A 19045-nucleotide genomic window follows, 5' to 3' on the forward strand; every position below is an offset into this window, starting at 1 on the left:
GGCTGATTGGATAAAAAAACAAGACCCATATATATATACATGCTGCATACAAGAGACACACTTCAGACCTAAAGACACTCACAAACTGACAGTGAACAGATAGAAAAAGATATTCAATGTAGATGGCAAAGAAAGGAAAGCTGGGGTAGGAATACTCCTATCACACAAAGTAAATTTTAAAACAAAATTGTAACAAGGGACAAAGAATGGCACTACATAATGATAAAGGGAACAATCCAACAAGAGGATACAACACTGTAAGTATCTATGCACCTAACATAGGAGCACCTAAATATATAAAGCAATTATTACACAGACATAAAAGGAGAAGTAGACAGTAACATAATAATAGTAGGGGACTTTAACACTCCACTTACACCAATGGACAGATCATCCAAACAGAAGATCAATAAGGAAACAGTGGCCTTAACTGACATGTTAGACCGGATGGACTTAGAAGATATAAACAGAACATTCCATCCAAAAAACTGCAGAATATACATTCTTTTCAAATGCTCATGGAATATTCTCCAGGATAGATCACACATTAGGCCATCAAACAAATCTCAATACATTTAAGAAGACAGAAATAATACCAAACATCTTTTCTGACCACAAAGGTATGAAACTAGAAATCAACTACAGGAAGAAAATCAGAAAAGCCACAAATATGTGGAGATTACACAAAATGCTACTGAATTTTGCATTACCGGGTCAATGAAGAAATCAAAGGAGAAATCAAAAAACACCTGGCAACAAATGAAAATGAAAATATGACATGCCAAAATATATGGGATACAGCAAAAGCAGTTCTAAGTCAGAATTTTATAGCAATTCAGGTCCACCTCAACAAGCAAGAAAAATCCCAAATAAACAATCTAACAGTGCATCTAAAGGAACCAGAAAAAGAAGAACAAACAAAGCCCAAAATCAGTAGAAGAAAGGAAATAATAAAAATAAGAGCAGAAATAAATGAATTAGAGACTTAAAAAACAATAGAAAAAATCAATGAAATCGAGAGCTGGTTCTTTGAAAGGATAAACAAAATCGACAAACCTTTAGCTAGACTCACCAAGAAAAAAAGACAGATGGCTTAAATAAAATCAAAAATGAAAGAGGAGAAATTAAAATGGACACCTCAGAAATACAAAAGATGATAAGAGAAGACTATGAAAAGCTATATGCCAACAAACTGGATTATCTAGAAGAAACGGATAAATTCTTAGAATCATACAACCTTCCGAAAGTGAATCAAGAAGAAATAGAGAATTTGAATAGACCAATCACCAATAAGGAAATTGAAACAGTAATCAAAAACTTCCCCAAAATAAAAGTCCAGGACCAGATGACTTCCCTGGTGAATTCTACCAAACATTCAAAGAAGACTTAATACCTATCCTTCTCAAACTCTTCCAAAAAACTGAAGAAGAGGGGAGGCTTCCTAACTCATTCTACGAAGACAACATTATCTTGATACCTAAACCAGACAAGGACAACACAAAAAAGAAAATTACAGCCCAATGTCACTGATGAACATCGATGCAAAAATCCTCAACAAAATACTAGCAAATCAAATACAACAATACATTAAAAAGATCATACATCATGATCAAGAGGGATTTATTCCAGGGATGCAGGGATGGTTCAACATCTGCAAATCAATCAATATGATACACTGCATTAACAAAATGAAGAATAAAAATCACATGATCATCTCAATAGATGCAGAGAAAGCATTTGACAAGACAGAGCATCCATTTATGATAAAAACTCTGAACAAAATGTGTATAGAAGGAAAGTACCTCAACATAATAAAGGTCATATATGACAAACCCACAGCTAATATCATTTTCACTGGAGAAAATCTGAAAGCTATCCCTCTAAGAACAGGAACAAGACAACGATGCCCACTGTCACCACTCTTATTTAACATAGTATTGGAAGTCCTAACCAGAGCAATCAGGCGAGAAAAAGAAGTAAAAGGGATCCAAATTGGAAAAGAAGAAGTGAAACTGTCACTATTTGCAGATGATATGATTTTATATATGGAAAACACTGAAGAATCCACTGAAAAACTTTTAGAAATAATAAACAAATACAGTAAAGTTGCAGGATACAAAATCAACATACAAAAATCAGTTGTATTTCTATACACTAACAAAGAAGCAATAGAAAAAGAAAGTAAGAATACAATCCCATTTACAATTGCAACGACAAAAAAATAAAATACCTAGGAATAAATTTAACTAAAGAGGTGAAACATCTGTGAGCTGAAAACTATAAAACATTGTTGAAAGAAATTGAAGAGGATACAAAGAATAGAAAGATATTCCATGCTCTTAGATTGGAAGAATTAACATTAGTTAAAATGTCCATACTTCCTAAAGCAATCTATAGATTAAATGCAATCCTCATCTAAGTTCCAATGACATTTTTCACAGAAATAGAACAAAGAATCCTAAAATTTATATGGAACAACAAAAGACCCCCAATATCCAAAGGAATCCTGAGAAAAAAGAACAAAGCTGGAGGTATCACACTCCCTGATTTCAAACCCTACTACAAAGCTAAAGTAACTAAAACACCATGGTACTGGCACAAAAACAGACAAGGTCAATGGAACAGAATCGAGAGCCCAGAAATAAACCCACACATCTATGGACAACTAATTTTCGACAAGGGAGCCAAGATCATACAATGGGGAAAGGACAGTCTCTTTAATAAGTGGTGTTGGGGAAACTGGACAGCCACATGCAAAAGAAAGAAAGTAGACCATTATCTTACACCATGCACCAAAATCAACTCAAAATGGAATAAAGACTTGAACATAAGATCTGAAACCATGAAACTTCTAGAAGAAAACATAGGCAGCATGCTGTTTGACATCTGTCTTAGCAGTATTTTTTCAAATACCAAGTCTGACTGGGCAAGGGAAACAAAGGAATAAATAAACAAATGGGACTATATCAAACTAAAAAGCTTCTGCACAGCAAAGGAAACCATCAACAAAACGAAAACACAGCCTAACAACTGGGAGAAGATACTTGCAAACCATATATCAGATAAGGGGTTAATATCCAAAATATACAAAGAACTCAAACATCTCAACAACAAAAAACTAACAACTCAATTAAAAAATGGGCAAAAGATCTGCACAGACATTTCTCCAAAGCAGATATATGGATGGCCAACAGGCATATGAAAAGATGTTCAACATCATTAATTATCAGGGAAATGAAAATCAAAACCAGAATGAGATATCACCTCACTCCTGTCAGAATGGCTATAATTGACAAGACAGGAAACAATAAGTGTTGGAGAGGATGTGGAGAGAAGACAACCCTTGTACACTGCTGGTGGGAATGCAAACTGGTGCAGCCACTATAGAAAACAGAACGGAGATTCCTCAGAAAATTAAGAATAGATCTACCATATGATTCCACTGCTGGGTATTTATCCAAAGAACTTGAAAACACGAATGCATAAAGATACATGCACCCCTACGTTCATCACAGCATTATTCAAAATAGCCAAGAGGAGAAAGCAACCTAGGTGCCTATTAAGGGACAAATGGATAAAGAAGATGTAGTATATACACACAATGGATTACTACTCAACCATAAGAAATGACAGCCATTTATGACACCGTGGATGGACCTTGAGGGTATTATGCTGACTGAAATTAGTTCAGAGGGAGAAAGTCAAATACCATAGGACCTCGCTCCCAAGTAGAAGATAAAAACAACAACAAACACACACACAGCAACAGAGATTGGATTGGTGGTTACCAGAGGGGAAGGCGGCGGGGAGGATGGTGAAAGGAATCATTAGGCATATGTGTGCGGTGATGGATGGTAATTAGTCTTTGGGTGGTGAACATGATGTAATCTACCCAGAATTCGAAATATATTATGATGTATACCTGAAATTTATATAATGTTATAAACCAATGTTACTACAATAAAAAACATCTTTTTACAAACTATCTGAAAGTAACATACACTCAGTTCTCTCGTGTAGTGTTCCATTTTTTTCTAAAGCTTTAATCCTATTAGTGAAAGGACAAATCCCTACATTAATAAACTCCTTTGTATCGTTTCATAAAAGCTTACTTACTGAGATCTTTTCCTTTCACTAGTAAAGGAAACAACCAGGGATTATTCTCTTCTACCTCCAAGTTACGATTTATTTCAAGATCTCACTGGTTCACTCCGGAATCTATTTCTACAAGGTGTTACTCACGGTCTACACAGTGTGGTCTTCTAGAGAAGGCCACTGACATTAAGACGGGCCTAGTGTGGTCTGCCACGCTTTTACATAGGTGAAAACTACCCACTACACACCTTCCACATATGGACATTCTGTTACAGGCATCAGCACTGCCAGAATTTCTGTATGGGAAAGGAGTAGGGTTGGCGATCTTGCTGGAAGTGGGGGCAGCAGGAGACGGGGCCTACAGCTACGTCTGCACAGCAAGCACGCCGATTTCACCCAGACTATGCATTCTAAAATGATAAAGATACACAATTTTAGTAAAGACAGTTTTATTCACAGTTGACATGACTTTATTATTTGAGAGTAAGTTAGTGGGGTGTGGGCTACTATTAGAAACTACAGGAATTTAATTACCCCCGTCTCCACCAATACCCTTTTTCAGCCACCCCTCGGCACTGCCACTGGGTACAGATCACTGAAAAGCAGCAAGATGTTTCCAGATTTGTGTTAAGTGCCTCGCTGCAGTGAAGCGATTACAGCTATGACATAATAACCTCCTTCCACGGTGCCAAGTACCCTGTTTGGTGGCAAGACTGCTTAGCAGGAATGAGGTCATAAATTAGGGAAGTTAAATTTCTCTCTTCTACCTACTTTCTCTTTAATCCCTAGAGGAAATGAGTAAGAAAGAGGAAGTGAAAACAAAGTAAAAAGAAGAGCTGTGGAGAGCAGCTGTCAGATTGCTGGAGTGGTGGTTGCAGATTCCAACATGGAATTGGAAAAGGTCTGGACTACCACTTCAGGGTTGTGGTGAATCCCAGTGCCCAAGCGGAGAAGCCGGAACACATCAGAGCCACAGAACAGTCAGATGGTCACAAAGATTCTTCTATTCCAATTTTTATAGGGCCACTAAAAAACTTCGATCGAGTTATCCAAACTTAGCTTTTTATTTAAAAAAGGTGTAAGACACGTGACTGTATGTTCATTACCTGTTCCTTCATTTTATTCTTAACTCTCTCTCAACACAGACACACACACACACACATACACACTTCCCAGTATTTCCGCATCACCCAAGACTCATTAACCCTATACAAAGAAATTACAGAAAAGGATATTTAGAAGCAATAAAGTATTGGTGGTTGGGTCTATCAGAGATATATGAACACTAACCCTTAAATTGACTTCCAGTTAAACACAGATGAGCACGCCTATATATCACCTCTCCTTCCTAAAACCAAAATAAAAATGGTAGCAAAGGAATTTTTTAAAAGGCTAAAGAATGGAAAAGATGACTGTAGCAGAAAGGAGAGAACTAGGTGAGACGAGAACAAACATTGTCTCTGAACAGAGCTGAGAAAGCCAAGGAAGGCACAGTCTTGTGTCTGCAGAGGCAAAGAAAGCAGAAGTGACCTGACTGGCCCTGCAGAATGCCAGAGAAATGCCTGGAGGTACGCAGGGACAGCAGAGGGCAGGGCTGAGGCCCCAAATGGCAGTTTGATTAAAAGTCTGAAAACGGTGCAGAGCAGTTAGACCCCTGCCCAGGTGTCCTCTCCCACCCCTCCCTGCTGGCTAAACCACCCTTAAAGGTCAGGGACTTGCCTGAATACACTCTCGGGGCCTCTCCAGTCAGGGAAGTCTACAGAGGAAGGTGTGACCTAAGACTTCAAGGATGTGTCGGTGGAGGAAGAGGGGGGAGGTAGGAGAGGAGAGCAGACAGTGGAGGAGCAGGAAGATAAGGTCATTGTGCTTCAGGTCCTCTAAGTCTGTTTGTCTCTGCAACTATAAATTTTAAATTGCAATATGACTTCCAGGTTAGATCCACACTGGTCAAGAGAAAAACGCTGGTGAGACTCTCACCGAATAGGGGCAGGTCCTAGAAACCTGTTTTCCTATTCACCACACAGTCATACTTACCTCGCAAGTTTGCTGAGGCCAAGGACTTGCTTGTTAGGAAGATAACCGATATGGACCTTCAGAGACGAGACAGAAATCATAAGCTAAGTGAAAATATAGTGCTTCTTTGTGACAAAATAAGGAAATAAGTAAATATTATACAGTACACTTACTACGTAATTCAACACAATGAAAATGTATCCTTAAAATATCTAGAAGCTTTATGATTTAGAAAATGAAGCAATTATATAAGCATTTAAAAATGTACATAAATGCAGTAAAAAGAAAATATATAAGAATGATTCAATTAATAAAATGGCAAGTTTGAAGTACAGTCAAGGTATTTCCTGGTGAGGTTAAACTCTCGATACGATTCTTAAAAGTCTTTCCTCTGCTGAGGGGACACATTCTCCAGAAAGGGCAAATTATTCTGTAGCAACATTAAAATGCAGCCAGGAAAACCTCCTTTAAATGGCCGAAACTGTAACTGTAAATATTGCCACTCCACACATCATGGCGACCTTAAAAATTCCACCTGGTGCGGAGGCCCACTGCACTGAAAGAGGGTCTCCATGCCCTGTGTTGGTGTGGCAGCCCCATTTCTAAGCTGCTGGAGAGCACCATTCTCCTGACAGGAGAAGACAGACACAGCCACAAATGTGGCTCAGCAAGAACCTGGATCTTCAGACATAAGTTCTTACAGGACCCGCTAGAAGGCAAAGCCATTTCTTTAATTTTTAAAAGGCACTGATTAACATCTAATACGTAAATGTTACCTCTCTTTTAACCAAGTACTAAGTATGAGAAAAATACCAGTTCTCCAAAAAGGCTAATAAAGTAAATGGTCATGTGTAAGCAATCAATTAACCTAATGTAAAATTAAAACTTCCTTTGCATCACGGTTTGCCAGAATTGGCTGCATCTGTTCACCTAATATTTACTGTACACTGGAATAACTGACCTAGTAGTAATTAGTGATTTTTCACCTGTTAGCACTATGCTTTGGGAGTTTGAGAACACCAACTCATTGCCTTCCTGGTCAGCAGAAGGAGAAAGTAAATTTGCACCCGAATGTTGGGTATCTCAAAGAAAAACCAGAGTTAAAACTTTCCCATAGAACCAAGGTCCTCTGTACCACTTGAAATTTTTATATTTATATGCAGAGTTATAATTTGTTCATTGTTTGTACTAATTTTGATCTTCCTGAAGATCCTAAGTCATTTAAATGTCCATTTTTAGGAAATCATCCCTGAATAATATATTTAAAAACAGAGTTAGCAAGAACACAGACAAAGAGGTAATCATAGCAGAAGGCAACAGGATAGAGTCGTGAGAAGCTGAGCATAGGATCAAGCTCTTGGCTCTGGCCCAGCCAAGTCACTAACTCCCTGTGGCTTCTTAGATAAGTGAAAGGCTTTCTAGACCTAATTTCGTCACTTACAATAAAAGGCAGTGATGAGTTCAAAGGTTCCTTCATTCTTAAAAGTCCTGAGCCCTGCTATCACAAGCCCAGTGTCATTAACTGTGGCACTGCCAGGCAGCGCATGCCTCCTGAGGTGATGAAATACGGAGTCTGCAAGTACTCCTATGAAATACTCTTCTCAAAAATGTTTAGCCTTAATTTTAGAAAGTTTTAGATATAATCTAGTTTATAGGAAATCTAGAAGTTGAATGGAACAAGTCCAGAAGGTGGGACACTCTCTATAGCATAACTGGGCCAGTCTCTTTAATGAGAGAATGCCATTGGGGGAGGGTAGGACACTATTTTAGAATCAAAAACTTAACAGACATAACAACCAAATGCAATGCAAATACAAATATGAGACCCTTATTTGGATTCTGGCTTAACCAAGCCGACAGTAAGAGTTGAGACAGATGGAGAAATGTAAATCTGGGTTAGTTATTAGATGCTATTTGGGAATTACCGATAATTTTGTTGATGGTAGTGCTACTGTGGATAATAAAATATTATTTTAGAATGCATATTAATTACTGATGAAGAGTCATGCTGTCTATAACATACTTTATATTTTTTAACATGTTGAAGGATTTACTGCTAACGTTTTTAGGCTGATAATCGAACCGGAGTTATGTTTCTTAAAAAATCCTTATCTCTCAGAGAGACATACTAGAAGAAAGCATGGAAAAAATACATGATATCTAGGGTTTGCTTCAAAATAGTCTAGTGGGGGCCTATATATCACAAGGTTGGTCCTTTACTGATAACTGCTGAAGCTAGTTGATGGGAACATGGAACTTTATTATATCAGTCTTTTTATTTGTATATATGTGTGAAATTTTCTACAGTAAAAGGTTTAAGAAAGAGATATAGATACCACTACACACATATCAGAATGCTCAATTTTTAAGTTAAGACTGAAAGTGCCAAGTGTTGGCAGGGATGTGAAGAGACTGGGATTCATGTGAGAGTATATGAAGTGCAAATCAGTACAACCACTTGGGAAAACTAAAGGTCAATATCTAATAAGTTGCACATGGGTATACCCCCAGGACCCTGCAATTCCACTCCTCGAATACATCTCTAAAAGAAATGCATGCATATGTGCACCAGAAGAACGCTGGTAGCAGTACTGTTTGTAATTGCAAAACAAAACAAAACTGAGAGAGAGAGAGAGAAGACAACACAAATATCCACCAAGAACAGAACAGATAAATAAACTGTGGTATGTGTGTCCAATGGAATAATACACAGCAATGAAAAATAAACAAACTACAATGACAGGCAATAACGTCAACAACTCTTATGATGTGGAACAAAAGAAGCCAGACACAAAACAGAATATGCTGTAGATTCTTTCCATTTATATATAGTTGAAAAACAAGCAAAACTAATCTATAGTGTTAGAAATCAATATACTGGCTACCAATGGGGACAGGGAACGGGCTGGGGATTAAGAAGGGGCATGAGGTGAGCTTCCAGGATATTAACAATGTTCTAGCTCTTGATCTGAGAGGTGGTAAGGAATACCCTTACGACTTGTACATTCTTCTGTCTGTTTTCCTTTATAAAAAATTAAATACTTTAACAAAAAATGTGAAGCAAATATTAACACATTAAATTTAGGTGATGGGTATATAACACTATTTCTATAAGTCTTATGTTTGAAAATTATTAATAAAAAGTCAAAATAAAATAAAATTATGATATGCGGGGAGGGGAAGAGAACAGGACAGCTCTTGGCCCTAAACCCGCATGTTCTTAAAGGTACGTTTAACTACAACAAGCTAGATAATATTATTTAGCTTGCAATAGAGTCATTTTTCCTCATAAAGAAAGAGTTGGAAACAAACTAAATCTACTCATACTATAACCTCTTCCACAAGAAATTCTGCAATCATTACAGCTTATGTTGTATTATACAAAAGTATATCTTGGATCAAACATTGTTTAGTCAAAATAAAGGTCAAAGGTTTTCAGAGCCCAAGGCAGCTACCCAAGAAAAAAATGTGATTTTAATCTCATTATTTTAACTCATGAATATGGTATTTACTATGAAATGCTTGCCCCAGGGCCTTCTACTACTTTGTTTCTGCTTTGTTAAGTTGAAGCTACTAGTCAAGTTAATAAAGAGTAAACATTTATGTGTAATTCTAAATATCTGAGACGTTAGGTATTAGCAGGAGAGAATTTTAAATAGAATTATCCTAATTTTAAAACTTTGATTGTGCTTTTGTAAATTGTTATGAAACGACAGAGAAAGCCTTACCTTTCCAACAAATGGAACTAGATGATGTTCACACATGGAAAACATATCTATGTCCTTTACGATTACCATCTCGTCATGATCTTCATCAAATACAGCATCATTTAGGACATCTGAAATAAGACGCTTGCTTTAGTAACATTTCCAAATTTATAGAAAGACACAAAGCAGAAAAGCTAACAATCTCTATGGGTAAATACAAATTAACAGTCGACATAAGAAAGAACATTAATCCTTACTAAAATATTAAGGGAATGCAAATTAAAACTAGTTATTTTTCTCCCACCAAATTAGCAAAGTGTTTTTCTTTAAATGATGGGAAAAAGCCTTATGGTATAGTATTACATAAAAATGCAGGATTATAAATATATTTGCAGCATGAGAAAGGGAGGAAGAATTTATGCAAAACAAAAGAGTGGCTAGTTCTGATGGGAGAAACGGGCTGCTTTCACTTTCTTCCTTACATTTTCTTGCACCTAATACTTTCTCTATCATGGATGTGTAGAAAACCATATCTGAGAAAAAAACTAATCCTTAGCCCTCTGATTTCTGAGGGCCGATCTAGACACCCGTAAACTTGACCTCTGTTACCAATTCCCCAAGTAATTTTCTACCTTTGTAAAATGTTGGCGTTATTGCATGCGACATCAGACCTAAACAGTTGCCTTCCTCCCTTCCTCAGGAAATAAACACTACGGTGTTTATGTGTACACCTGTCCAGACCTGCTCTGGGTGAGGAGCACTGTCTTGTCTAACCTGTGGACTCTGGCACACACAGCTAGGCACACAAGAGACATTTAGAAACAAAAAAACTTTATTTTTAAAAACTGCACTGATTTCTGGACAGCTTGGCAGACTAGATACATTCAAGATACCTAGCTGCATGATTTCAAGGATTTGGGGCTACCCAATTACAGAGTACGATGACGCTGAGAAGGGAGGAGATGAACACAGCTTCGCAGTCACCTACAGCTGTTTCAGAAAGGCAGGCTGCTGAGTGAGTCACAGAGAAGATGTACACACGTCCACCCACACCACCGGACCTTCAGTGGCTCTGCTGCCACTAGAACAGAGGCTCACCGATACTGAGTCATCATTTAACCACAGTCATCATCCCCTGAGTCAGGCTGTGCAGTAGAAAAGTCATTAGTGTAGTCAACAAAAGTGAACAGGCGGAGTTTAGCCGCACAGACAAAAAGGACACCCCTGTCAGGAGAGGCTGATAAAACCCAGGGAGGAGAGTTCAGTGCCATCCGTTAAGTAAATGCTCCTTCTCCAAAAGTAGTTTTCTATTCTGAATCCTCTGCCCTAACCTTCAGTCACATTTCTGAAACAAGTCCAAAAGTGGATTCTTAGTGCTCCCTAGAGTATCCTGGATTTCTCCACAATGTTAATGTATTATTGCCATGTGCTGCTTACTAAAATCTTTCAGGAAACTTCCTGAAAGTAAGAACAACAAAAAATATTTCTTAAAGAACAAAAGGTAATTGTGACATGTAGGAAGCCTTCATTCATTTTCTCTGGCAAAGAATGAGAGCATCCCCATTCTAAGCTCTGACAACAACCACAGCATGTGTGTTAAAAGCTGTCCCTCGAGTTAGTCTAAGATAGTATCTGGCTCCATCACTAACTAGCTGTTAGACCTTGGGCAAAGCACTCTGTGTCTCTGTCTTCTCAGTTGCAAAATGGGCATGAAAAAAATGCCTCCTTCACCAGGGTACCATGAGAATTAAATGAGATAATCCACCTGTGTTTAGAACTGTGAAGGTGGAGTTGTCACTATTACTGTTATAATAATTAAAGCTGAGGAGGTTGTAAACTATGTGCCATGCACACGGATGCATATCAGAATTCAAAAGGCAATAATTTGGGCCGGCCGTGGCCGAGGGGTTAAGTTCACGCGCTCTGCTTCGGCGGCCCAGGGTTTCGCTGGTTCAGATCCGGGGCGAGGACATGGCACCAGTCATCAGGCCCCACTGAGGCGGCGTCCCACATGCCACAACTAGAAGGATCCACAACCAAAAATACACAACTACGTGCCGGGGGAGTTTGGGGAGAAAAAGCAGAAAGAAAAAAAAAAAGACTGGCAACATTTATTAGCTCAGGTGCCAATCTTTAAAAAAAAAAAGCAATGATTTGCTTCTAAGAAACAGACTGGGAAATATAGTAACTTTACGGTGAAGAAACCTGGCAGACACTACCTTAACCGAGTGATCAAGGTTAACGTTATCAGTAATTAGACATATTGATGACAGGCAGCTCCTGATACAAGAGGATGAGAAGGGCATACCACCTCTGTGGTATTCTTTCCCAAAAAACCTAACTGCAGTCTAGTCACCAGACGAGTTGAGGGACAGTCTAGAAAATATCTAAACAAGTGTTCTTTTAAAAAGACGTGGAAAGACTGAGGAACTGCCACGGATTAGAGGAGACTAAAGAAACACGACAACTAAATGCAATGGAAAAACTGAAATCCAAATAAAGTCCGCAGTTTAGTTAACAGTATTGTACCCACAGGAATTTCTTAAGGATTGACAACGGTACCACAGCTGTGTGAGATGTTCACATTAGAGGAAGCGGGGGAAAGGGCATATAGTGATTCTCTCTACTACCTCTGCAATTATTCTAACATTATCTCAAGATAAAAAGCGAAGAAAAAAGCAACAAGATAACGTCCATCAACTGGAATGTGTCGACAACGGAGCGCTGCCCAGAAACAAAATGGAACAACCACTGATACCTGTACTAACGTGCTGAATTGCCAGAGAATGATATGAAGTGAAAGAAGCCACATATACACACACAAAAAAACTGTGTATGAGATTCTAGGAGAGGCAAATATAGCGAAAGAAAGCAGACAGGTGGTTTACGAGGGACCAGAGGGGTGAGAGAGAGGATTAGCTGCAAGAGGGTAGGAAGAAACTTCTTTGGGTGATGGAAACAATCTACCCCTTCACTGTACTGATTGTTGTACAACCACATGTATTTGTCAAAACTCAAATTGTACGCATAAAGTTGAATTTTATAAAATTTAAGTTATACCTTAATAGAGCTAACTATTAAAAATATTTATTTTTAAAAAACTGTCATGCAGTATGCAACCCTTTTTGTAAAACAGTGAAAAGGGGAAACAAACATATACACACATATGTATGCTTATTTTCAAAGAGAAACAGAAGAATAAATCAAAAAGTTAATAAAAGCAATTACCCATAAAGGCCTAAGAGAAAAGGAGAGAGGGGATATGGATAGAAGTGAGACACCTTTGAATATAATTTGTTACATAGTTTTGACTTTGAAACCATGTAAATGTTATACATACTCAAAATTAAACCAAAAAGAAAAAACCTAGAGACCCTCACACATCTTAACGCCTCGTGTGGCAATGGAACACTAATATGTTGCCTACATCCCACTTCATTAAAATGAACCCAGACTATAAACTTGAACGAGCCAAATCCTATTTCTTCAATAATGAACCTTCCCTGCTATATTGATTTATGTTTTGCTCCAACATATCTGAAAGCTACCATCTGCAGCTAATAAGAACAAAACACCACCACTGATTGTTTTAATTTCCTGCCTGTTATCAGCAGCAAGAAAGTAACCCTGGAAACGAGGATTTATGGCATTCTACTTCCTACTGTTGGTCATAAGCAACAAAGGAAACCAAAGCAGCCTCCAAAAGTTAAAGGTTTGCCTACAACAACGCCATACAATGTCAATTCTAAAGTACATCTTTCTTGTGTTGTTAATGATTAAGCAATGACAACAAAGACCCCTGCTGGGTAGCCCTCCCTAAAATATTCAGTCCCTTCCCGAAATACAGAAGGCAGGCCCACAACATGATCCCAAGGACCTATTTAAGTGCCCTTTGAAGCAAGGGTTCTCAGAACTCCCCAGAGGGCTTGCTAAAACACAAATAGCTGAGGGAACCCTTGTGCACTGTTGGTGGAATATAAACTGTATGTATAGCCACTATGGAAAACAGTACAGAGGTTCCTCAAAACATCAAAAAAAAAAAAAAAAATAGAAGTACCGTATGATCCAGCAATTTGACTTCTGGGTATTTATCTGAAGAAAATGAAAACACTAACTTGAAAAGACATATGCACCCCCATGTTCACTACAGCATTATTTACAATAGCCAAAATAGGAAACAACCTAAGTGTCCATTGATAGATAAGTGGATAAAGAAAATGTGATGTATGTGTGTGTATATATATCCATATACATATACATACATACATGTAATGAAATATTATTCAGCCATTAAAAAGAATGAAATCCTGCTATTCAGGACAACACGGATGGATCTTGAGGACATTATGCTAAGTGAAATAAGTCAGAGAAAGACTTATGATATACTGTATGATCTCACTTATATGTACAATCTAAAAGAACACAAAAACAAGCCATAGATACAGAGAACAGGTTGGTAGTTGCCAGAAGCAGGGGAGCGGGGGGTGGGCAAAATGAGTGAAGGGAGTCAAAAGGCACAAACTTCCAGTTATAAGATACAGAAGTCCTGGGGATGTAACGTACAGCATGGTGACTACAGTTAATAATACTCTAATGCACATTTGGAAGTTGCTAACAGAGTAGATCCTAAAAGTTCTCATCACAAGAAAAAAATTTTCTAACTATGTATGGTGATGGATGTTAACTAGACTTATTGTGGTGATCATTTCACAATATATACAAATATCGAACCATTATGTTGTACATCTGAAATTAATATAATGTTGTATGTCAATTATAGTTCAATAAAACAAAAACAAAACCACAAATCACTGGATCCCATCCCCAGAGCTTCTACTCTCATCGGTCTGGGTGGGCGTGAGAACTCACATTTCTGACAAGTTCCCAGAGGATGCTAATACTCTGCTCCGAGAACCACACTCTGAGAGTCCCCGTTTTGCAGTATTCCATGTTGTGTGCTGCACAGAGAATCTTCACACCTTCGAAATGCTCCTACTCAAACATATGGATATACATTTAAGGACAAACATAGACCTGTTTATGCTGCAGTAAAGCGGGGGGGGGGGGGGGGGCGGGGGAGCTAAAAGGAAATTCCTGGGAGAGAGTCTCCACAAGAGGAAAATTCTCTCTATGGAGTTCCTTTTGATTGAGTGATAACAGGAATTAGCACTATCTAGAACGTTTGGTGATGAGCACCAAAAATTAGAGATCTCTGAGGAAGCCAGAATTTCACATCTGATGCCTCTTCCTGGGAGGACACTGTCAAAAGACAAAGGAAGAGGACTCGGAACACTGAGTGTGCTTCCATCCTAAGGGCTAAGAAAGAGAGAACGGGTTTCAGAACTGAGAGAAAGCAAGAGCAAAGAGCCATCCAGTACCTTTGCTCCTGACTGGAACTAAATCAACTCAAGGTGCTAACACCCTGATCAGTGGAGAAACGTTGGCTCACTGGCCCAGTCCTGTCAGATCGGAGCTGCCTCTACCAGCAAACAGCACTCTTTCACCATGCCTCCTGGGGCCACAGCCCACTTCCCCCACCCTCAGGGGTCGGCACTGTAGCTTAAGGCTTTGGCGTCTCCATACAGTGCGCCATATACTACACACAGAGCCAGAGTTAAACACAGATCTTCCATTTTAGCCAATTAACGTCAGTCTTTACCCTGTGATTTACTTCCTTAAAACAGACTTTAAACTAAGGGACTCCAAAGAAAACTCATGTGGCCAAGGGAACATCAGAGTTCTCACTGCAGCATTATTGGTAACAGCAAAAGCTGGAAATTTTAGACGTACATCAGAAGAACAGTTACACAGTTTGGGTCGATTATACAATAAAGTACGACCCAGCAGCGCAAGTGAGTCAATCTGAGCTGCACTGGTAAATTCCTGAAACAATGTTCAGTGAACAAAGCAAGTATCAGAAGGAGCAGCAGGTATACATCATATGATCCATTTAAATGAAGTAGAAACAATACTACACATTGTTACACATTCTTGTGGACGTACATATAAAATAAAAGCAGAAAAACAGGCCTGAAAGTAGGAGAATTCAGGATAGTGGGTCACTCTGTGGAGGGAGGGCAACAGGATCAGAAAGAGAGAACTATGAAGCTTAAACCACATCTGCATTTTTAAAGCAATCATAGTAAAGTGTTAAGATTTGTTAAAACTGGATGTTAAACTAGTTCTTTCTACTTTTCTTGTATACTTGAGACATTTCATTAATAAAAAGATTGTTAATTGAGGTGTTTATGCACATGCTGCTATTTTTTTCCTGAAAAACAAAATCAAGAAACTGAGATTACCTTTGCACACGGGCTGTGGCCCGGGCCGGGGGAGGCTCACACAGGGAAGACAGGCGCTTCACGCAGTGCCGCAAACCCCTTCAGAAACTGCCCCAAATCACACTCCGGATTCAAACAAAGGCTTTTGCCCTAAGCACGGCATTAAAACTTTTCGCTTTCTACCTCCTATTTGAAAAGTTTGTCCTACGAGTAAGAGCAATGTTAAAACAAACTAAAAGAGGAAGAAAATCACTATCTCTGTTTTCATTTCTGTCATGATGTACACCTCCTGCTAACGCTTCCAGCATTCACAGCTTTTTGCACTTAACAAGACAGAGCTAACATTTGTAAAACTTGGCCGAAATAAGTATTAAGCCAAACATTCCACAGACTGATATAATGGCAGAAGCTAAGATGACTTTAGCCAACCGTTCACAGCGCCTGCTGGAGCAGGGAGGGCTGCTGCTCGCTTTCCTACCCTCTAGGAACTCATTCCATAAACCACAAGTTTGTCAGCAGGAGAGATCCAATGCGTTGCAAAGAAGGTAAACGTTTGGTTATCTTGGAGATTTTCATTTCTGTCATCCTTGGCAGAGATACACTCCTATATTGCTTTTAAGCATTTAAAATATAGCCAAGACAACATGGATGGACCTTGAGAGCATTATGCTCAGTGAAATAAGACAGACAGAGAAAGACAATACTGTGTCACATATATTGGGAAACTAAAAAGCTGAACTGGGAGAAATAGAGAGTAGAATGGTGGTTATCAGGAGATGGGGGCAGGGGGATGGGGAGACGCTGGTCAGAGGACAAACTTCCAGCCAGAAGAGAAAGAAGTCCTGGGGAGTGATGGACAGCTTCCAATTATAGTTAACAATACCGTTACGTACTTGAAAGTTGCTAAGGGAGTAGATCTTAAATTTCTCACCACAAAAAAGAAATGGTAATTATGTGATGTGATGGAGGTGTCAGCTAATGCTACTATGATCATGATATTGCAATATATGTGCCAAATCAACACGCTGTACACCTTAAACTTATACAATGTTGTATGTCAATTACATCTCAATGAAGCTGGAAAAAATACATTTAACCAAGGCTAGTGAAATAAATGTACTGGCTGCCTTCAAAACAGTATTGATATGCATGTTTCATTCAGCAAACACAGGAAGGGTGAGCTATTCCCACCCTCTCAGCTGGCCTTGTTGTGAACACTACATCTACTGGTGAGGGACTCGTTTTCACATATACAGTCATTTTTACTAACTAAGACTATTTTCCTGATTACTACAGTAATGTTGGTTGTAGTTTATTTATAAGATATAGAAATACTGAAATGAGAAAATAAAAGCACATATAATTTCTCCACCCAGATGCAATTACTTAACTGGCTCTTAGGGAACCACATGCACAACGGTTCAAGAAGTACAATGGTGAAATAGAAGCAATGAATTAAAAGAGACCAGAGACCTGAGTCCTAGATCAAGCTTTGTACGGACTGTGACCTGGGTGTCAAGGTCCTCACAGGTAAGCGGATGGTTTTGGAGGAGGAGTGTAACATAACTCCAGGGTCCCAGCTTACACAGCTCTGGGGGTGCTGGAACTCCATGCCAACTTACAACAGAGTCAGCCTCTGCCCCCAGGGGTCAGCTTTTGAGATGTGCATGGTGATGGCCAGCAGCTTTCTGTACTGAGATAGAGAAAAGCACCTGTTTTAAACTATTCAGATTTATTTGTGGATAAAACTGAAGGCTGCCAATCATATACATTATTAACTCTTGAAGTCATCCAAGCCAAAGAACTCTCATTCTGGTCTTAGTTTACTACTCCAAAAACTTCTGGTAGACCAAAATTAGAGCCTTAGAAGGAAAAGAACACAGTGTGTTTAAGGAGTCATTAAAAAAAAAAAAAAAAAAAAGATGCACATTTGCCAAATTTAGTTTCCTAATTGGATAGTTTTGTATATCTTTCACAATCCAGCTGTTAAACTGAAAATGGAATTTACAAAAGAGATGGTAGTAAAAAGGTCTGGTTCACAGCAGTTCTAAAGAAAGGACACACCAATCTCATAAACCATGCATTTGCTTCAAAAGCCTTAACAAGCTTCTCTCTTCTCATCCTACATTCACTTATACCATGAGACTTCATACAGATGCATGTTATGGACCCATCTGTAATGCTATCTGACAAATAAGCAGCAGCAGGGTGGGCAAGCCACCACGATCAGTGACAAATGATTAAGGGATAATGAATCATCTTTTAGAACAGCGGTTCTCAAATATGGCCAATCACAGGGAGCCTTTGAAAACACAGCTTCCCAAGCCACCCTGAGAAAGTCAGATTCACTAGGAGCAGGGGTGAACCCAGGATTATGTCTTTAAAAAACCCAAGCAGTTGTCAGGCTGGCAGTACAGGCTTTCGAGGGTGAGAGAGGACGAGGGGTGAAAATGGACCCACTTCTGGCCTCATCTGCAGCAAAGCAAGGCTGAACAATGGGCAATATGATTCCTCACCATGAACCCTTGTTGACTAAAGTCACCAAGTCAGAGGGTGACAACTCCTGTGGAACCCTGTGAGGTCTGCACATCAGCCAGGAAAGGCAGCTTGGAGCAGACACTGAGATTGAGGACAGATGACAGGGGGCGAAGACAAGGGAAAAAGGCTGGAGCTAACTTTATCTAGAGCAGGCGGCAGAAATGACCACATGGTCCAGAGAAGGTAAAGGAAGGAGGGCCTCACGTAAGAACTTTCGGCACCCACATCCTGGAAGACAGTAGCCACTTCAGAAACCAGTTAGGTCCTACAGCCAACTCACTAGAAGTCTGTTTCAAGGATAACATGATCAAGTTTTCATAGAAGGTCCTATACTAGAGTTCCTGAGCTGGACACAAATATATCCCACCATGACCTCAAGAAACTTAAGATCTGAGGAAATAAGAGGCTTAA

General features: G+C 39.0%; 1 protein-coding gene across 4 annotated transcripts in view; it reads right to left on the reverse strand.

Moving 5' to 3' along the window:
* The window catches only part of GCH1 (GTP cyclohydrolase 1), a 100685-nt gene that overhangs the window by 53201 nt on the left and 28439 nt on the right, over nucleotides 1-19045 (reverse strand). For all 4 annotated transcript variants that reach the window (XM_070594242.1, XM_070594240.1, XM_008524963.2 and 1 more), the window contains exons 2-3: nucleotides 9837-9946; nucleotides 6130-6185 (exon numbers count right to left, since the gene is read on the reverse strand). In XM_070594242.1, coding sequence (XP_070450343.1) covers nucleotides 6130-6185; nucleotides 9837-9946 — 166 coding nt within the window. The remainder of the gene's footprint in view (nucleotides 1-6129; nucleotides 6186-9836; nucleotides 9947-19045) is intronic.

The sequence above is a fragment of the Equus przewalskii genome, chromosome 25, assembly GCF_037783145.1.
Source record: "Equus przewalskii isolate Varuska chromosome 25, EquPr2, whole genome shotgun sequence".
Lineage (NCBI taxonomy): Eukaryota > Metazoa > Chordata > Mammalia > Perissodactyla > Equidae > Equus > Equus przewalskii.